Genomic DNA, 22,402 nt, shown 5'->3' on the forward strand with positions numbered 1-22,402 from the left:
ATTCTAAGAACATGTTCAACAGCTATATGAGGAAAACTTTAAAATTTTGATGAAGGAAATAAAGAATAGCTAAATAAATGAAGAGACATTGCATGCTTGTGGAGAGGAAGACTCAATATTGTCAAGATTTCAGGTCTTATTTGATGAATGGATTCAGTGCAATCTCAATTAAATGAGTTATTTTATAAATATGAAGTTGTTCTACAGTAAATTGGAGAGAAAAAAACTCAGAAGAGTGAGCACAGCACGGAGGTGAAGAGAAAGAACATTTGGGGGACGAATACTGCCTGATTTCAAGACTTATGTAGATCCCAGTAACGAAGAGATGGGGTATTGGTGAGACAAGATAAATACATCCTTGGAACAGACGGGAGTTCAGAGAAATAGAGTCAACTGGTCTATGACAAAGTAAAGGAAATGCAATGAAGGAAGTTCAGTCTTTTCAGCAAACGGCGCTCGCATGATTGGACAGCCACATGCACCAGAGACAATCTAGATATACACTTCACATTTTCCCAAAATTTACTCAAAATGGGCCATAGATATGAATTTAAAATGCAAAACAACAAAATTCATAAAGATAGTATGGGAGAAAATCTGGATAACCTTGTATTTGTTAATGATATGCAATATAAAAGATTTAAAGACTGGGGCTGGAGAGATGGCTCAGTGGTTAAGAACACTAGCTGTTCTTGCAGAGGACCCGGCTTCGAATCCCAGCACCCACATGACAGCTAACAACTGTCTGTAACTTCAGTCCCAGGGGATCTGACAGCCTCTTCTGACCTCCGCGGACCTTGCATGACATGGATGTACTTACCTACCTGCAGGCAATACATACATACACATAAAACAAAAACAAAAACAAATTTAAAGTTTAAAAAAAGATTTAAAGATATACAATATGAAAGATATAATTCATGAAAGAAAATACTAATTTGAATTTTATTGAAATTAAAAACAGCTTTGAGGGGCTGCAGTGTTGACCCAGTGGTTAAGAGGCCATACTGCTCTTGCAGAGGATCAGAGTTTGGCTCCTAGCACCCACATCAGGCAGCTTACAACTGCCTGGAACTCTAGTTCCAGGACTTTCCAATGTCTTTGACTTCTGAGGGCACAGGTACTCACACACAGGCACACACACATACACATAGTTGAAAAAAAATGCATTTTAACAAATCCAGAGCAAACAAACAAATGGAAAAACACCTCTGCCTTGAAAAGTATACTGTGAGGAGAATGAGAAGACAAGCCATAGGCTAGGAGAAGGACTGTTGTCCAAAAACACACCAAGACTTCCTAAAACCCAACAGTAAGAAAGCAGACAGCCCAATTAAAAAGTGAGCAAAAGATCTAAGCACTTTAGCAAAGAAGATACAGAGCTGTCAAATCAGCAAGTGGGAAATGTTCAACATCATTAAAGAACTGCAGATCAAAACAAGATACTGTGACACACCTGTTAGAATGGCAGCGGTCCAAAACACAGCAGCTCATGCTGGCTACGTTGTAGAAGAACAGAAATTGGTAGGAGAATGCAAACGGTACAGCTGCTATGGAAGACGGTTTGGCAGCTTCTCTATAACTACACACACTCTTAGCATATGACCTAGCAACTGGGATCCTTGGTATTTTTCCAAACAAACTGAAAACAGGTTTACACAAAATCTAGCATATGAATGTCATCACAGTTTAGATGTGGTTTCAGTGTGTCTTCCCAAATGCTCATGTTGGGAGGTTTGGTCCTCATGGTGGTGGTATTGGGAGCTGGTGGGACTTTTAAGACATGAGGCCTAGTGGGAAGTCTCTAGGTCATTGGGGGTGGGCCTTTCAAGGATGTTGTAGGATCATAGTCACTCCTGCTTTGTTTGTTTTGAGTTAGAGAGTCTTGCTGCATGACCCCAGATGACTTTGAACTCATAATCCTCCTGCTTTAATCTTCCAAGTCCTGGAATTACAAGTGTGTGTTACTATTCTTGGCTCTTGCCTCCTGTTTTGAGATATGATCTCTCCTTCAACATGTGTGCTATCATTTGTCACAGGGTTTTTGCCAGAGCCCATGTATATTATCTGGACTTTCAGCCTGCACGACCATGAGCTAAATAAATCTCTTTTTTCTCGTTTTTCTTTGTGGTACTGGGAATCAAACCAAGCACCTAAACTACTAGGTAAGTGTTCTACCAATGAGCTGTATCCCCAGTCCTAGTCTTGTTGCTTTATAAGATTTGTCTGCCACAGGTATTTTATTGTAGTAAAGCAAAATTGGATTAATACAGATATTTATAGTAGCTTTGTCCATAACTGCCCCAAAGGGAGTGAGCTGAGAGTCCTTCAATATGTGAATGGCTAAATAAATTGCATGTCCATATATTAGAATACTATTCTGTGATAAAAGGGTATAAAAATACAAAACAAAACATACAGGAACCCTAAATATTGCTAAGGTAACAAACCTGGAAACACTGCAAGCTGTATGACTCTGAAATACCACTGTAGAAAACACAAAATTGTGGAGACACTGAAAAGCTGGTGGTTGCTAAGGTAACAGGGATAGGGAGGAAGATTAATAGGTGACACTTGAGGAATTTAGGGTAGTGAAACCACTTTCTATGATTTTCTAAGAGTGATACATGCTTCTATATATTAGTCAAAACCACAGAATGTATAACATCAAGAGTGAACTTTAATGTCAACTATGGACTGCAGTTGAAAATTATGTATCAAAACTGGCTGGTCAGCTGTAACAAATGCAGCACACTAAGCAAGATGCTGAGAAGAAAGAGGTGCTGTGTGTGGCACATGGGAGCTTCCTGGACTTCCCACTCAATTTTTCTGTAAACATAAAACTGCTAAAAATTAAAGTGCATTAATTTTAAAAATAAGTTATGTGTTTTAATTATATGTTTTAATAATCATGCCATTTGGCTCAAGAATTCTATTTTTGTGAATTAATTCTAACAAAACAGTCCAAAATCCAAAAGAAAAATCGAAAGTTTATACCAATATGCTTACTATTTTTTAATAGTGATAAACTGATAACTACTGCATAGGAAGTATAACAAATCACAATGTCTTTATCTAAATATCTATCTAATGAAATGATCAAGAGCTTATAAAATAAGTTAAATTGTAATGTGAGAAGTAAAGAGCACTGTAATATTTAATTAGAACTATGTTTTTCAAAAGGCAAGCAGGCAGCAAAAATTTGGAAGGAAAACCTGTCAGCAGTTTGTAGGTAGGTGGTAAGATTACAGGAAATTTTTCTCTTTTGCTCTTGAAAGTTTTAATGAATATGCATTATTTTGAACATGAAAAAAGTCTAAAAGCCAGGAGAAAGTAGATGTTAATTTATTTCATTATGAAGTGTTATTTTATTATTTAGATTTTGTGACAAAAAAATAACAAAAAGAACTTAAAAATGTGTGGTATGTCCTTCACATTCTTTTAGGCCTATCTAAGCCACGAAGTGCACTTTGCCAAGAGCTGATCCAGAAGAGGGACTGCAGTTAAACTTTGCTCCGCTGTCTTTAGAGCTCCAACAGTATGCGAAAGGGGTGATAGAGACAGATAGACGATACATACATCACACATACACAATACACAAGTATTTAGAGATACGGGAAAGATATATGGGGACAGAGACGGAGAGGAGAGTTAAACATGCAGAGAGAGACTGAGGGGAGATGCACATATCTAGGGAGACAGAGAGTGAGAGAATCTGTATGAAGAGTGAGCAGAGTCAGAGGTAGTAAGGAGAGAGACAAACTAGGAAAGGGAGGAAGAATAAGCACATGGGTCACATCTAGTGACTCGTACACCATGTCGTGTGTTCAAGCTTCATTAAAAACACCCTTGCCTTACCAAAAGAAAAGCAACAAGGCCAGTTGAAGTTAGAAAATCTTCAGATGGCCTGGTGCCACCCCATTTTACAGTGACGCACCACCAGACACACTGAGCATCACCAACTTGGGAGATGTCCACTGTGCAGCCTGTGACTGAGTCCACTGAGGTGGTGCAGTGATCCCTTGGAGCCCTGGTTCTGTCCCTACCCACTAGGCCACGCTGCCTGGGTTTGGGTCCTGCCACCACGTGCACTGTGAGTGTTTGGACTCTAGGTGTGAGTTTCTTCCTCCTCTGAAGCATGGAGCTACCACTAGTATCCAGTTCTTGGACTTTAGAAGAGTAATACAAAGCTGTACTGTGAATGCTCCCTGTGTTCAGTCTGTGAACACACATACTGACTGGAGTGACTTAGGGATGTAAGTTACCACCATCAGATACGTTTGCCACCAGATAACTATGAACTTTCATTATGATTATAATACAGTGAACCACATGATGACTTTTTCTCCTCTGAGCCTCAGTTTTTCATCTGTAAAGTGGGGGAAAAAGAGGCAGGTGCTGAGGCCAAAGCTTAGGAATGCCCGTCCTGGGAATGAGTGCAAATGTGGAGAACTGCTCATCTTCCACCGTCCTGGAAGAAGAGGTGTGGCCATATCCTACCCGGCCATTCTGATCTTACCTTCTTGTGGCCCCAGCCTCACTGTGTGGGATTCCTGTAGGATCTCTGCCACTGGCTTGCGGGTATAGAGGATGGTGGCTCCGCTCAGATTGACTCGCACCCGCTGGGGCCTGGAGGTGAGGTTGGTCAAGCAGAGAGCTAACCTCAGGTCCTGGCCCAGAACTGGTGGCTCCAGCACTTTGAACTTGCCAGTGATGCTGGGCTTGACGGGAGGCTCCAGGAGGTCATCACGCCAGAGACCACGCCCACTGACCCTGCGGATTCGAGTCCTCCTCCCCCAGGCTTCCACGCTGAGCAGCTTCTTCACCGCCTTGCTGTACACCTGCCTCTCCTTCCGGGACCCTGCAGGGCACCCTCAGGTCAGGAGCAGCCATCCTGCCATCCTCTACCCCCATCCCCAGGCTCTGCTGCAAAACCGCCCCTGGTTACCACTTCAAATTCCCACTGCTCCTGGAGGCCTCAAACTGGAAGCCCAAAAGTCGTATGCAGACATGTGCCAAATGCCAGTGCCTGCCTTTCTATCTAAATATACTTTAAACCAGTAGCCAACACATCAGATCAGGAAATTGCACATACAAATGCGTGTTTCCAGCATCTTTGACGCTGGGTGAGAAACTTACCATTATCATGTAATGGAAGCTAATTTCTCTCAGGACAAAAGACCCCAAAGACCCCCACATTCTAAGTTCCACCAACAGATGGAGGTACTAGCGCAGACCCTGCCTCCTCAACCATCACCCCTACCTACTGCACAATCTGATAGGTAAGGAGAGGGAGAGGAGTGGCAGGTCCCAGCTGGCCACGGCTAAGGGGAACCAAGGCAACTGGTCCTTGTTGGGTTGTGGATGCCTAAAAGCTGAGGTAAGGTTTGGGGTGTTCTCAACAAGAGGGGAATGGCTGGTAAAGACAGAGCACCTACCAGAGGAAGGTGGCTTTTCATTCCCTGTGGCAGGTCTGCTCAGCTGTCTTACTGAGCCTGGGATTACTTGGGCAGGAGCAAGACCTGAGGGCATGTCAGATATACCGGCCAGATACACCCCCTGGGAACATGCTTCTCTATGGGAAAGGGAGTCTTTCAAACCGCAGAGTTGAGGGCAGCTATGAGAAAAACACCCAACTGTCTTGTTTTTGTATCCCAACAAATACAGGCTCTTCCAGAAACCACTGACCAGGGCCACCGTAGAGGTCTGGTAGATGACCAGGGGCTGCAGCGGCTGTTTTACAGTGCCGTTCCTAGACCGCATTTCCTAGGTGTTCCACAGCTACCACCTGCCACTGTCCCTGCAGCAATGACCCCACGTGTGTGCACCTACACAGTACTTGGCATATGGCAAGTGGCTGAGGAGACAACCCTATTATTACTGTGTGTGGGAGCCGAATCCGGAAGAGGTGTGCAGCGAGCAGAGAAAGGTGGGGGCTGGCAGTGCAGGCGATGCCTAGCGGAAGCTGCTGTTAGGGTCCTCACATTCAGAGAGGACCTAGCCCTAGACCTCCATGGGCCCTCTGCAGCCCACCCTGGGGAGGCCGGTAAAGGATGCCGCGTGGACCTCACCTTCTGGGTACTTGTAGAGGCCTGTGATGTCCACACGCGAGTCGCTGCCTACAGCCTTGGTACTGATGCACCTCCCGATCTTCTTTGTGTCTGAGTATACCCGTTCTCTCTTTTCGTCCTCATGCCACAGCCAGGTGATGTAGTCTGCATTGACTTCGGCAAACACGAAGGGACTATCGTGGGCCAAGTGCACATCTCCCTCGCGGATGGCGTTGACTGAGGCAGGGCCACACTGGAACACGCCTGGGCAGGAGGGATGCCGTGAGCAATCTGCTTCGGAGGGGGTCTGAGTCCACCCGCTGAGCCCTACCTTCGCTCTCTTCCTGCGGCGTGGCATCCAGAACCTGCCAGCCGTTGTAGGATGGGCCCAGGTCCTGCCGTGCAAACCAGCTCTCATTCCAGACGTGGAAATTCCTGCAGAGACAGAGGGTGGGTAAGGTGGCCGTGTGCACACAGAGGCCCAGAGAAGGGAGGGCCCTGCTGCAAACCAGCCAGTGCTGGAGCTGCACCTGCTGAACTATTTATTCACTTGGACTGATGGACACATATTCATGTTTGTGTGCACACTTAACAAGAACCTGTTTTCAAGGCATCAGAAATGTAACTCCAAGCAAGACCAAAGACCCTTGCCTGGATGCAGCTCACTTAGTATTTTTTGATGTATCCGGGGATGCTTTGCAACTCCTTTTGTAGACCAGGCTGACTTTAGACTCCAGATCCTCCTGCCTCAGTCTCCTAAGTATTAAAATGAGAAGCATGTATTGCCACCCCAAGTAAAAGACCGGATGTCATAACACCAATTGTGTGTGTGTGCCTGTGTATATGTGTATGTGCATTTATATGTATGTTTTTGTGTGTACATGTATTCATGTGTATATGAATACACATGTATTCATGTGTATGTGTGTGCATATATGTGTATGGGTGTTCATGTGCATGTGTATATGTATATTTATATGTGTGTACCTGTGCATATATGTATGTGTATTTATATGTGTTTTTGTGTGTACATGTATTTATGTGTGCATGTATATGCGTATGTGTATATTTGTGTGTGCATATGTGTATGGGTGTTTATGTGCAGGTGTGTATGTATATCTATATGTGTGCATGTGTGTGTTTTGTGTACAAGATTCTAGATATGTGTACTCACACACACATGTGTGTGAGTGCATGAATATGTGTATGAGTGTTTATGTGTGCATATGTGTGTATATGTATATTTGTGTGTGGGCCTATGCATGCATGTATATGCACATGTCTATATGCTTGCATGTGTGTGTATTTGTGTTTGTGTGGCTATGTGTATGAGTATATTTGTGTGTTTATGTGTGTATGCTTAATTATATCTGTATACATGTGCATGCATATGTGTGTGCTTATATTTACACATGTGTATATACATATGTGTCTATGCATGTTTATGTATATGTATGTATGTGCATGTGTGTATATGTGCACATTTGTATGTGCATGCGTGTATGCCTATGTGTGTACATATGCATGCATGTGTTTGTATGTTTGTATGTGTATCTATGTGCATGTATGTGTCTATGTCTATGTGTATGCGTGTATGTGTGTGTAAGTGTGTGTATATAAGTGTGCTCGTGTGTGTTTCATGCAGCTTTCATTCTAATGAAGGGTGTGGATGGGAAGCTAGGGAGCCATAAGTTCTCAGGTGAAACAAATGCTAGTGATAATAAATGCTGCAGCGAAAAGAAGGGCTTGCTTTTGAGAATGGTTGCTGGAGACCTATTCTAGGTAAATGAGGCCAAATTCAGATGAATTAGCCAGAGAAAGACTCACGTGTTCCAGGCAGGAATAGCATGTATAAAGGGTAGGGGACAAGAAAATGCTCAGTGTGTTCAAGGACTAGAAAATGTATATCTTGGCCATGGTAAATGGGAGGGTAGGAAGGGTATAGGTTTTGCAGAGGTGTGTAGGCCCCGGTGAGGAGTTCTTGATTATTTTCAATTTCTTACATTCACAGCACTAATATGAGATAGGAACAGTGACATCACTTGCTCAAGGTCACAGAGGAAAGGGCAGAAAACCAGATTCCTGCTTTGCTGCCTTGGCATTTATGGTGGGCAGCAGGATCCCTCTTGGGAGCTGCTATTAGCTTTGGGAAAATATATTGATAAGTATTTGGGGGCAAGAGGCGGGAGGCCCAACATTAGAAAGAGATGTGTGTATGTGAAGAGAAGGCTTGAGCAGTTAGGCCTGGGACTCACCACATGCTGTCTTCAGTCAAGTCCTCCAGGGTCCGGCCGAAAGAGTCCACGTACTTGTCCACACTCAGATTGCCATCAGTGTCGTGGGCTGAGTTGAAGTTGGATACCACTCTGGTCGCGATCCCCAGGCACCTGAGGACTGGGGAGCAGAGGGCTCAAGGTTGTAGGAGCAGTGGGAGCCTAGACCCAGAGGGAGGTGCCCAGCTCCACACAGCCTCTCCACCCCCTCTGACCACAGCCTCAGTCTTTGTCTACTGTGGCAGGTGGCAGCACTGAGGTTCTGGAACGCCCTCTCATTAGCACCATCTCTTCTGTGCACTCTCAGGGAGGCTCTGGACATGCAAGTGTCACCCCCATCTGAAGAGACAGTGCTATGCGCCTAAGGGGCCCTGAGGACCACAGGGCTGACCCAGGACACTTAATGAAATAGAGGTAGAGGAGGACTCATGCCAAATAAATGAACTATCTGCTTCTCTCTTCGTTAATCAGATTTCTATTTCCTCTTCATCAACGAAAACTGATTACAGCATCTGTAAATCTATGCAAACACATGCAAATGCGGGAGCATATTGAGGGGCTCTTCTTTACGTACCTGTGCACATGACTCCAGCGAAGACCCAGCACTGGCCATATTTGACTGGCTTGCACCTGCCCTTGAACCACTTCTGCAGAATGGTCACGCTGCCACGCCAGCGCAGTGGGCTGGTGCCACCACCGTATTTGCCCTGCCACTGGCCCTGTATCACGCCCCGGTCATTGTTGCTGTTCACCTGAGCAGAGGAGGCACAAATCCAGCACTGGGTAGTGATTCACTGTTAACTTTGGAATCCCAGATCAATGGGGGTCACTTCTTGCTTTTAAGTTGCCTGAAAATTAGGAGGCTTTGCTTTCTTAAACTGCCCGCTCTTTTGGGGTTGGGGTGTAGAGTGTGTGCTCAGCATGCATGAGATCTGGGGTTTGATCCACAACACTTCCCCAAAAATGAGACTTAAAAAATATGCCTACATTTTATGTTACTTAAAATCTTCAATTATCTTCCATTTTGATAACTTGTTGTCAAAAGTCATCATAATGTTAAGCATTTGCTGCTTTAAATATCTATATCTTAAATTTGAGACCATTGATGGTATACTAAATCATGAAAGCAACAGTGTGCATTAAACGCTTATCATGCACCAGGCACTGTTCTAAGGATTTTGTGCACAGTGCGTTGTTTTTAGTCTACAATAATGTAAGTTCTTTTATCCACTTTTGTTTCTTTGAGAGGAGAAAATTGAAGTTCAGAGGAGTTAGGGGACTTGTCCATATCACAAGTGAGTTAGCAGAGGAGTGATCCATGAGCTCTGGACTTGGAGCCTGCACAGCTGCTACTGGGCTGCAGTGAACCAAGTTTGGAATCAGTCACTGCTGTTGCTTCTCTGTGCTCCATCATCTCACTGAGGCCTTGCAGAACTGAGAACATCATATCTGAGAAATGCAATTTTGTCTACTTTTGGAATCCCAACTCCCCACCTATGACTTGGCATAAACATTGCTATTACTAGTAGGCTCTCTTCCTGCCTTTTGTTAGGGAGGCCTGTGGTCTACAGCTTACGATCAGTTAAAGTAGTCATTCTCAGAGAAGTGGGAGAAGGCCTGGGACTGCTTTGACCACAGAAGTGAGGTGACTGGCCACTCTGTTTCCAGTCCCTACCAGCTGGGGGATCTGAGTGAGGGTGGGGAAGTCATCTTGAACATTCCACCTTCAGCAGACTTCTCACGGGCAGAAAACAAGGAGTTACCAGTTACCAGGGCAAGGCTGAGATACAGGCCTACCTAACCATCCTGGACGTCTGTAGCCGTTTCAGAAATCCCCAGTGGAGGCATCTGGGAGCAGAGGCAAGCCATTCGTAAGATGTCCTGCCAAATTCCCAATGTGTAAGAACTGGATGTAACGCAGGGTGTTTGGTAGTATACAATTTGGGAGTGGGTGGTTACCCAGCAATATAAAAAGCAAGAGGTGACATGGGGAGATTCTTAGGCTCTGGGATTGCCTGAGGGATCCTTGAAGGAGGGGTATGCAAAGATAGCAGGAGGTTCCTCACCATGGCACTGATGATCCTGGTGACATAAACAGGGTCATGGCGATGGGACACATCGTTGGCTGGGTCACTCTGGTGGCTGGGGCTTCGGTCCAGGATGGAGAGGCAGATATTCAGGATGTCCTCCTCAAACTGCTCTCAGAGAGGCTGTGCTCAGAGACTGGAATCTCACCCATATTCCAGGCCCTCCCACAATCCCATCTGGTCTGCTATTTGTGTCTGTGCAGAGAGTTTGTCCCAACTCCCTCCTAGAGACACAGAAATCCTTTACATGGTCACTTGGAACCAGAAGTTCAACCTTGCCATGGCCTTCCCATGATTCCTCACTAATTCACTGTGAAGCCACAAAAACTGGTGGCCCCTGAGGCAGTACAATCTTTTGCTGGTCCCTGGTCCCCCATCTGCCCCCATCTACTTTGCCAATACAATCCTTTGCTGTGCATGTTTCCATATACATCTGGATCATCTGACAACACTTAAAAACTGGGAGATTTTTCATACAAATTTCCTCTGAGCATCTTCAAGATTTGGCAACTTTGGGCTCTTTTTTTCCCATGGTAAGAAGAGATTGCTGCGGAGAGTGGTAAATCCTTAGATGAACCGTAAGCTTTCCATGTATTAACCCTGCCCAGTCCCTGAGCCCCACATGCTTTTGACCACCAGCCTGTCCTTAGTTGGACAGTTAAGTCTCAGGTGACACCTGGAGCCCAGGTAGGCAGCGTCCTCTAGCAGACTTGTTGGCGGGGGGTCCCCTTGCTTGGCCTGCTCTTCCCTCTGCCCATCTAGGTCTGGCTGAACTTTGGAGAGCCAATCCTGCTATCTGGAGGCTTTTCTCAGTCTCCAAGATGGGATTCCTGTCACCTTCTCCTGAGCTCCCTTGGTCTCACCCCTGCAATCTCACTTTCCTTCCCCCATTGTGACTGCTACCGTAGGAGCAGTTGGCCCTCTGTGCTAAGCGTTCCGTATCCTTATGTTCCATATCTAAGGGTTCAACTTGTGTCTGAGTTGAATGTGTAGAGATTTTTTTCTTGTCTTTATTTCCTGAACAATACGGCATAATTATTTACACAGTATTTCCATTGCACTAGGTGTTAAGAGTGACTTAGAAAGATATAAGTGGATGTGGGCAGGTTTTATGCAAATACCACATCTCCTAGAGAATGGACTTGCACATGTGTGGATTTTCGCATCTGCAGGAGGTATTGAGGCCAAGTCTCCACAGACATGGAGGGAGGCTTACGTTTGCTTAGACTGGGGGCTCTCAAGCCGAGTCCCAGACCAACAGTGCCAACATGATCTAGGAACTTGTTTAAATGCAGATTCCTAGGTCTGGTCCTATACCTGCTTGAATCAGCTTCTCTGGCAAGGGAGGAACCAGCTTCTGTGTTTTGGGAGACCGCCTATGATTCTGATGCATGCCGTAGTTTGAGAATCACTGACTGAAACTGAAGCTACTTATCCTTCCATACAGAAGTGACCTCTTCTACTTCTAAACTGTATCCAAAATACTGCCCTTTCCAAGGGCCCAGGACAGGCACAGGCACAGGGGATGGGAACCGAGTTGAATGAATGAATGGATTTTCCCTAAGACTCAGCCCAGCTTGCCACTCCTAGGAAGAAGTAGGTTGAACGAAGTCGTCTAATCTTCCCTTTCCCACACCCAAGCCCTGGTCCCCCATCTGGTTGTGCCCCTAGAGACCTGCCCGTAGTTCCAACCCTGGGCTCGGATGTGCTTCTCCACGCCTCGGAAGATGATGCCACTGTCATTAAGCACGTACTCCTGTCTCTCCTCTTCTGAGTCCAGAAACACATCATCCTCTGAAAAACAGTTATCAGACCCTGTGTGGGCTGAGGCTTTGGCCCTGCTGGCCTGAGAAGGGGTTGTATGAGGACTTAGCAGGTGGCCCTGGAGGCTGTCCAGGGCAGGACAAGGGCAGGAATGACATACTGGCTCCACATCCCTCCCTGCTACATCTCACTCCTTCTGGGTAGCCTTTTCACAAGCAGAAACCAACCTCTTGCCTAGTCCAAGACAAGGATTTTTGGAGTCCTGACCTTGATGATTTTTAGAGTCTCACCTAGATGATAACAATAGCATCATATTTTCTAAACATTAACAAGGATCCTGATCCCAGGCACCCCTTGCTGAGAGCTTGTGATGTGACATATTTATAACATTAGCTCTCTGAATTCCTACCACAGCTGAAGAGTTAGGCACTGCTATTATTAGTAGGGGAACTTCAGCAGAGCTCCCGAACTCCCAAATCCCAGCTCTTACCTACTCGTGAGCCTCCCCTACCTTTTCTCGGGCCCCATCTGACTTCCTGGCTGGGATCAGAAACTACTGACTTCCTACCCATCTGGCATAGGCTCCACTGTCATGCCTGATACCAGGTTCCTTCATCTGGGCCCAGTTCTTGGCATTTGACTTCCTATCTCCTGCTTCCCAGTTCCTTCCAGGTTGGCTTGCCTCTGAGGATGGCTTCCAGGAAACCCTCGGCCTTGGAGGTGGCAGTTCCTACCTGGACACCAGGGATTGAACAGGAGAACAAATTCGCCCAGCTTCCGGTCACTGTGTTTCCGGCGGGAAGAGGCCCTGGCACTCAGCAGGTATCGGCCGATTGCTGCATTGGAAGGACTGATGAGGCTGACAGTCAAGGAGTTCTCTGTCTGTTCCTCCTTTGCAGCTGACCAGTTGTCACCTATCTCTAGCTCTGCTGTCTGGAATATGACTTTGGTGTGGAGTGCCTCAGATGCCTGGGGCCCTGGCAGAGAGGAGAGAGAATCAGGAGACCCTGCTTACTAGGAAATGCTGATTTAGAGAAATGGAAAAGCCTAGAAGCCCATCCTTTACCCCTAAAATTCCAGGAAGCTGTAAAGGAAAGGACCTGACCAAGTGCAAGAAGCCCAGTGGCAGAGTGTGTACACCCTCAGCGAACCTGGCTCCCAGCCTTTCCCTGGGGCAAAGGGGAAAGTGATAGTACCCTTGGAAAACAAACTGGCCGCTTACCTGGCCAGATAAGGAGAAAAGAGCCTGGACTCTAAAAGTGCCTGACCATTTTCCTTGCCTGCCCAGAGCTGTGGGTTCCTTGGCATACACTGGGCTCCAGAGAGACTACCTCATCCAGCCAGCTGCATGTAGTGAGCGCTTTCCACCTCTCTCCCTGGAAACTGTTATCAGAAGCCCTCAGGGTTCAAGGCCCAGTCCATTTCTAGGGATCTGTTTCCCACTAAGGTCTGGGCTGCCAACTGCAGTATCTTAGATCATAAAAGCGGCAATCTGCAGACCACTAGGGGCACTGGTGAGCCCAGTTACCTGTCTCCACAGTGAAGATAAGTGCCTCCTCGCTCTCCAGGACTCCGTTCAGACCCAGCTTGAGGCTGAATAACTGGCCCCTGCGAACCACCAGCTCAGAACAAGGGTAATCCTGGGTGTGGTGGGCAGCACCGTTTTTTGAATGCTGCCAGTCCACCTTAGTAACTCTGACTCCTGAGTAGGGAGAGGACAGAAAGGTGAGGCCAAGCTTTGGGGCACCTTCATCTGTACCTGCTTTCCTGCTTTTCCTCTAGCTGCTTCATCCTGTCAGTGTTGGTCCGTGTGGACACTATGACATACTATTGACTCTCACGATCTGCAGTACTCAAATTCTATAAAGTTCTTTGTTCTTTTCACACTAAATTAGTGAGCTCTGAACTGTTACTTGGTTCTGTGAGTCTCTGGTCACAACTTATTGTTGACTTGTTAGCACCGAGCTCGTTTTGTCAGCAGCAGTATCATTCATACCCAAATGAGGTTTATTTCACACAGAAGCTGTCTCCAAAAGGCACAGTACAACCTTCTCGCACTTAGAAACACCAAAGAGCTCTTAAACACCACACACAAAAAACAGCGGAATCAACAACAGCAACAACACACACACACACACACACACACACACCACACACACACACACACACGCACCACTCACCCACACACACACCCCCCCGCCCCACCTCCCCGCACACAACCACCACCCCAAAACCACACACACACACGCACCACTCACCCACACACACACCCCCCCGCCCCACCTCCCCGCACACAACCACCACCCCAAAACCACACACACACACGCACCACTCACCCACACACACACCCCCCCGCCCCACCTCCCCGCACACAACCACCACCCCAAAACCACACACACACACGCACCACTCACCCACACACACACCCCCCCGCCCCACCTCCCCGCACACAACCACCACCCCAAAACCACACACACACACGCACCACTCACCCACACACACACCCCCCCGCCCCACCTCCCCGCACACAACCACCACCCCAAAACCACACACACACACGCACCACTCACCCACACACACACCCCCCCGCCCCACCTCCCCGCACACAACCACCACCCCAAAACCACACACACACACGCACCACTCACCCACACACACACCCCCCCGCCCCACCTCCCCGCACACAACCACCACCCCAAAACCACACACACACACGCACCACTCACCCACACACACACCCCCCCGCCCCACCTCCCCGCACACAACCACCACCCCAAAACCACACACACACACGCACCACTCACCCACACACACACCCCCCCGCCCCACCTCCCCGCACACAACCACCACCCCAAAACCACACACACACACGCACCACTCACCCACACACACACCCCCCCGCCCCACCTCCCCGCACACAACCACCACCCCAAAACCACACACACACACGCACCACTCACCCACACACACACCCCCCCGCCCCACCTCCCCGCACACAACCACCACCCCAAAACCACACACACACACGCACCACTCACCCACACACACACCCCCCCGCCCCACCTCCCCGCACACAACCACCACCCCAAAACCACACACACACACGCACCACTCACCCACACACACACCCCCCCGCCCCACCTCCCCGCACACAACCACCACCCCAAAACCACACACACACACGCACCACTCACCCACACACACACCCCCCCGCCCCACCTCCCCGCACACAACCACCACCCCAAAACCACACACACACACGCACCACTCACCCACACACACACCCCCCCGCCCCACCTCCCCGCACACAACCACCACCCCAAAACCACACACACACACGCACCACTCACCCACACACACACCCCCCCGCCCCACCTCCCCGCACACAACCACCACCCCAAAACCACACACACACACGCACCACTCACCCACACACACACCCCCCCGCCCCACCTCCCCGCACACAACCACCACCCCAAAACCACACACACACACGCACCACTCACCCACACACACACCCCCCCGCCCCACCTCCCCGCACACAACCACCACCCCAAAACCACACACACACACGCACCACTCACCCACACACACACCCCCCCGCCCCACCTCCCCGCACACAACCACCACCCCAAAACCACACACACACACGCACCACTCACCCACACACACACCCCCCCGCCCCACCTCCCCGCACACAACCACCACCCCAAAACCACACACACACACGCACCACTCACCCACACACACACCCCCCCGCCCCACCTCCCCGCACACAACCACCACCCCAAAACCACACACACACACGCACCACTCACCCACACACACACCCCCCCGCCCCACCTCCCCGCACACAACCACCACCCCAAAACCACACACACACACGCACCACTCACCCACACACACACCCCCCCGCCCCACCTCCCCGCACACAACCACCACCCCAAAACCACACACACACACGCACCACTCACCCACACACACACCCCCCCGCCCCACCTCCCCGCACACAACCACCACCCCAAAACCACACACACACACGCACCACTCACCCACACACACACCCCCCCGCCCCACCTCCCCGCACACAACCACCACCCCAAAACCACACACACACACGCACCACTCACCCACACACACACCCCCCCGCCCCACCTCCCCGCACACAACCACCACCCCAAAACCACACACACACACGCACCACTCACCCACACACACACCCCCCCGCCCCACCTCCCCGCACACAACCACCACCCCAAAACCACACACACACACGCACCACTCACCCACACACACACCCCCCCGCCCCACCTCCCCGCACACAACCACCACCCCAAAACCACACACACACACGCACCACTCACCCACACACACACCCCCCCCCCCCCCCCCACACACACACACACACACACACACACACACACACACACACGCACACCAGGGCTGAGTCTGGTAGTACACGCCTTTAATTCCAGCACAGGGGGAGGCAATTGCAGCCAGATCTCTGTGATTCTGGTCTTTATAATGAGTTCCAGGCCAACCAGGGCTACAGAGTGAGACCCTGTCTAAAAAAACAAAAACAAAAACATAACAAAACCGAATCTCACAAAAAGTCTAGTTTTAAATATTCAAGAAAGGCCATTTGCTCATAGTGAAGGGGTGAAACCAGAATTCAGAGTTTCCTGTTCAGATTCACCTAAGAATAAGATGCATTACCTCATTGCTGATTTTTCTATGCAGATCTGTGGATGGCTAAGAAAATTACAAGAAAATTTATTTTGGAATTAAAACTAAATTTCATCAAGAGGTGAATTCATATCTACAGAATAGACCACTGTAGAGGATTGATGGCACTTTCTCTATATCAGGCCGGTGTCCATGCTGAGAATAGATGAGTGAACATGGAATATGGTGTGGAGAGAGCAAGGCCTCTGGGTTAACTGACTGTTGGCTGAGTTACCTTCTACTTGATCTATCTCTATCTCTGTTTCCTCCTCTGACTCCTGTTATTTAAAGCCCTCAGAACACAAGAAGTAAATACATATTACTTATTATGTTCCAAATGAGTAGAGGCAGCACCTGAATAGTTGAGGCCATGCCTGAGTAATTACTGTTTTGATACACGCTGTCAGGAAGTGCAAGAGAAGGAAGGACAGTGGCAGAGGGGCCATGTCTGGAGGGTGACAAGGCTTCTTCAAGAAGGTGTTATTGAGGTAGAGATGTCAACTGGGTGGGGCGTCTCCAAGGGAGACAATGGTGAATCTAGCTTCAATCCCAGAATCCTCATCCTCCATCTCTTTTGGGTCCATTCATTTAGGTATTGGATATTATACTGAGTACCAGGGACCCAATGGTCCATGAAACACATAGTGGCCTTGACAATAGTCCAAACAGAGAAGAGCAGTATTAAGCATTAGATTTCAAATGTCTAAGAGCAGGTTTTGAAAGTCCTAAGGGAGAGGCATAAGGATCCCAGGGCCACAGAACAAAGAAATTTGTGGCTCTGCAGGAGCCATGACACTAGGCGCAGGAGTGGGAGGAATATGGTGACTTCTGACATTTGAGGGAAAGCTGATGTGTCCAACAGGGCCAGACTACCAAACTTGAAGGGAAATGAGGAGTTCCCCCCCTTTAGCTTCAGGACTATGGAGACAAGGGACATGATAAACTTGCACCTTGGTAAGATTACTCTGATACTGTGTCAAAGATTTATTAGCAACATCCCTTGAGATATTTCAGGGAACAAAAGAACATCCTTCCTCACCCTGCTTTTCCACCTCATCACACGTTCACTCCCAAACTCTGGCTGGATGTCCCATTGTCTCTATAACCTGCCCAAATTCCTTCATTTTGGATAAAGGCCTGACAGAATCTCCCCACTTTCCACCCTCCACCTTGTTCCCACTCTGCATGTATCCTGTGTACTGGGACATAACCAACTTCTTGCCCACATGGCCACAAATCACTTCACTGGCTTACAGCTTGGGGGCCTTGGATTGTTCTCTGAGAAGATGTCCCTGTCCTTGTGCAGCCACTGGCTTTGGAATTAAACAAAAACTAACAAAAGCTTTGCATGTCTTTAAATGTTTAATGGGCCTCATTTTTGCAAGGCAGCACTATGGCCTAGCCCACTTTCTAGAGTGTTCCTGGATTTGGCTCCCTGCTTCCTGCCTGGGGCCCCTGAGGCCTGAGGATGACCCACAGATGGGAGGGATCAAACGGATTGGGTCCTTTGGGATCTTCTTGGCTCTTCTGTTTCCATTTCTCCTCTCATCCTTTTAAGCCGCACTGACCTCGGTACTGTTCCTTGAACCCATGTGCATGCTCCCTCTCCAAGGTCCTTGCATATGTTGTTCCCTCTGTGTATCACAGAAGAAAGACGGCCATCTTGCTCTTAAAGAGGTTGTAGCTTAACATTCCTGATAAAGGGTCATTCTCTCTGGGAGTGGGCATAGTGCCGCCCAGGAGCTTTTTGGATATTTGTATAAACATTGTTTTCTGAAATGATGAAGAGAAGCCAGAATATCAGACATCCTGAAATATGACACTTGTTCCAAATCCCACACCATGTTCTACTGTATCACTGGATATTCATTCAGAAAAGTCTTACTGTTACTGAGTCCCAAATCCAACTCTGCTTCATATGTAAACGGTAAGTTCTACAGATTTAAAATCTTTACTGAATTTGTAAGAGCAGAACTATTATGCAAATTGAAGATTATATGTTATATATTATACCTTACATGTTATGTATTGGGGGTGTAGGGATTAGCTGATAGACTTTTGGAAGTGATTGGATCCTGAGAACTTTGGCCTAATCAATGGATTAATTCTTTGATGGATTCATAAAATGATTGGGATGTGGTGAAAGCAGGAAGTAGCTCTAGTTGAAGAAAGTATGTAACTGAGGGCATGTTACACTCTACCTCTTGATGAAAATGTGTCAATCAAGGACTGGAGAGATGGCTCAGCAGATAAAAGCATTGGCTGCTCTTGCAGACACCCTGAGTTCAGTTCCCAGCTCCCATGTGCCAGCTAACAATCACTCAATAATTCCAGTTCCAGGGCTCAGATGCCTTCTGGCCTCCATGAGCAATGGGTGCACTTACATACATGCAGGCAAAATACACACACACACACACACACACACTCCCTCCAAAAGAACACGGGAGATCAAATATGTAATATGATATGATCATGTTGTGAAATTGAAGTAATATTGTGATGGTTTGGATATGAAATGTGCTCTCCCCCCAAGCTCATGTGTCAGAAGCTTTATTCCCAACACATGGTGGTTCTATTTGGGGAGATCCTGGAAGGTTCAGGGGGTGGGTGCTAGGTGGAGGACATGGGTCATTAGGGAATGAGTCCTTGGGAGGGTCTTATCCCTGCCTTCTTATGGGATAAAAACTTTCTGTGCCACATGCTCAGGCTGCTGTGATTTCAATCCTAAATGTATAAGGCTAAATAACCACGAACTAAACTCTCTAAAACTGTGAGTCAAAACAAATTTCCTTCTTAAAGTTATTTTCTCAGGTATTTTGTCATAGCAAAAAGAAATATAGTCATACAAATATTTTTAAATACTTATTTCCTGCCACGGGGCTCTTGCCTCTATTTTTTTGTGTGTGCATATAGCAGGTATGCAGTAAATGTGGACTGAGCCATTAAAAAGGCTTTTTAAGCTGGGCATGGTGGCGCACGCCTTTAATCCCAGCACTCGGGAGGCAGAGGCAGGCAGATCTCTGTGAGTTCAAGGCCAGCCTGGTCTACACAGTGAGTTCCAGGACAGCTGGGGCTACAGGGAGATCCTGTCTCAAAAGACCCAAAAAAAAAAGGCTTTTTAAATATTGTCTTCTTTAATATTCACTAGCCATATGAGAGACATCTTATTATCCTAACTTCACGGGTAGAAACAGCCTTTTAAGCAGTGGAGCTGGGAATCTGATTCTTGAGCCTGCATTTGCATAATACCCTACCTTTCCTTTTGGCGTCACAGGCATCACAGATCCAGAAGTCTGACACTAAAATACAACAGGTGCTTTCACTACAAATATGGACCAGTGGAAGGTGGCTTGGTGAAGGTCATGGTCTGAGGAAGGCAGGCAAAAGTGCTTAGCTTTGAAAAGATTCTACCACACTTAGCACATTTACATAATCTTGTTTTCTTTTTTAAGCTCAAGGACCATTTAATTAGAGTTTGAAAGAAAAACAATAGAGCAGGCAAGTTGTAAATCTTAGTAGCTTCTGGGAGGAGAGAGGTGTAGAAGAGGAAGGGAGAAAGGCATGCCTTTTGAGTTAGGCCCAAGAAAGCAGGTCTGTCCAGCAATGGAGGTCAGTGAGCAGCTGTAGAGAAGGGTGGTGGTGGATGTGTTCAGAGAAACAGTGGTAGGCCCAGATCGTCAGGGAAATCATGACCAGTATGTGAAAGAAAAAGAAGAAAAAGGAAAAATTACGTTTTTTGAGTTAGAACTACAGCCACCAGGGAAACACCTTCCACGTAATTTTTTTTTTTTTGAGAGAGGCAGAGAGAGAAAGAGATGTGAGAGAGAGAGAGAAAGAGAGACTGGGTAGCCCAGGCTGGCCTAGAACTCACAGATACCTGCCTCTGTCTCTGTGTCCTGAGTGCTGGGTTTAGAAGCATGCATCACCGTGTCCGGGTCTCATATAATCTTTTAGTTGAAGAAAACTGGCAGATTAAGTTTTCTAAAGATGGTTGCACTAATATCTCCCACTTCACTTATTCTTTTGGCATGTGACATTGATATCCCTCTCATTGAGAAGCAATGTGTAGAGAGCCACCCCAGAATCTGGAAGACTTGTGACTAGAAAAAGAATGACACTAGGGGATGGAGAGATGGCTTAGCTGGTAAAGGCTCAGGCTCACAACTTAAATGTCAAGAAAGACACCTGGCTTCCAAGGCTGGATTGTTAAGTGTTGATAGAGCATCTTCCTGGTTCTCTTGACTTGCTTGTTCTTAGTAGCCAGCCACAATGCCAGGAGGTCCAAAAGGCCCATAGAGACGTCATGTGGAAAGGCTCCCAGCCTCTAGCCTGCTGTACTTGCAACTGACAGCCAGACCCAATTTGGCAGCCATGGGGGCCAAATACAGCCTTTGTCTGGAGTCATGCTACCCTAGCTGGATGAAATGAAGCAGGTCAGTTGTACTTGCCCAGCCTGCCCAAACTGTAAGAGAATGATTGTTTTGTCATAAACCCCTAAGTGTTGAAGTGGTTTTTCACACTGCACAGATAATGGAAACATGGGGTGAGGCCTGTTTCTTGTCCAATGTGCTATAGCTTCCAAGTTGTCTGGACTGGTGCCATGGAGGAATCATGGAAGACTAGTTTTAGGTTGGTTTTGGCTAAAAGCCTTAGCTTGGATTGTGATTGGGGTTAACGACTGAGTATGTGAGTAGGAAGTCAAACAGCTGAGTACCCCATGTGTATTCCAGGGGGCTCCTGCAGCCCCTGCCGTGGTAAGTGAGCAGGACTGTGTTCAGCTGCAGCTCTATGCGGCAGGAGCTGACAGACAGTGCCAGGAGCTAATTTTCACATTGCAGGCACAGGTCTTAGAAGGTCTAGAACTTTGAGCTTGGGTGGCCTCTGTTTAGTTTGAAAACACAAGCAGTAACTTCCATATACCTCATATATGCAAATGTCAGGTTTGATATCAGCAGAACTGAAGAGCCATTAGCAGCCCAGTCCTCTAGTTATGGGCGTAGAAAAGGAGACAGTAAGAATCAGGCTTCTCACTTCAGGACATCTCAGATCTGTGGCTCCTTCCTGAATCCATGTTACTGCTTCCCAGCCTAGCCTGTGCAAGTACAGGGCAAAACAGGACACTACTGGTTTTCTTAAGAGGATGAGTTAAGAGTCAGGAATAAGGCTATTGGGTGGTAATTATCTCAGCCCCAGCATGCCCCAAGGTGGATACAAGAGGACTGGGATTTGATGAGGGCTCTTAGGCCCTGGGTCATGGGCTCAACCTCCATCAAATCTGTGTTGTTTTCCTATTTCCTTGTCAAAGATCAAACCAGCTCCTATCATCTTCTTAGGCATCTCATCCTTATCACAGGTAGGCAGGAGAGGGTAGGATGAGTCAGAATCACCAGTATTATTATCCTGAAATCTCAGAGACCATCTCTCTCAGTTCCCCTGCCCAGAGTCAAATTCCTTCAGCTCATCTTTTCTTTTTTCTTTTCATTTTGTTCTTTTCTCTCCCTTT

At 47.5% G+C, this 22,402-nt stretch overlaps 1 protein-coding gene across 1 annotated transcript in view; it reads right to left on the bottom strand.

Annotated features, from left to right (window-relative positions):
* Tgm6 (transglutaminase 6) overlaps nt 1-22,402 on the bottom strand; it is a 44,095-nt gene that overhangs the window by 7,130 nt on the left and 14,563 nt on the right. Inside the window, exons 2-10 of the mRNA XM_008854515.1 lie at nt 13,703-13,876; nt 12,909-13,151; nt 12,086-12,204; nt 10,390-10,518; nt 8,898-9,075; nt 8,306-8,444; nt 6,382-6,485; nt 6,072-6,314; nt 4,520-4,861 (exon numbers count right to left, since the gene is read on the bottom strand). Of these exons, the coding sequence (XP_008852737.1) occupies nt 4,520-4,861; nt 6,072-6,314; nt 6,382-6,485; nt 8,306-8,444; nt 8,898-9,075; nt 10,390-10,518; nt 12,086-12,204; nt 12,909-13,151; nt 13,703-13,876 (1,671 nt within the window). The remainder of the gene's footprint in view (nt 1-4,519; nt 4,862-6,071; nt 6,315-6,381; nt 6,486-8,305; nt 8,445-8,897; nt 9,076-10,389; nt 10,519-12,085; nt 12,205-12,908; nt 13,152-13,702; nt 13,877-22,402) is intronic.

This window comes from Nannospalax galili, unplaced genomic scaffold (genome assembly GCF_000622305.1).
Source record: "Nannospalax galili isolate Female #2095 unplaced genomic scaffold, S.galili_v1.0 scaffold707, whole genome shotgun sequence".
Lineage (NCBI taxonomy): Eukaryota > Metazoa > Chordata > Mammalia > Rodentia > Spalacidae > Nannospalax > Nannospalax galili.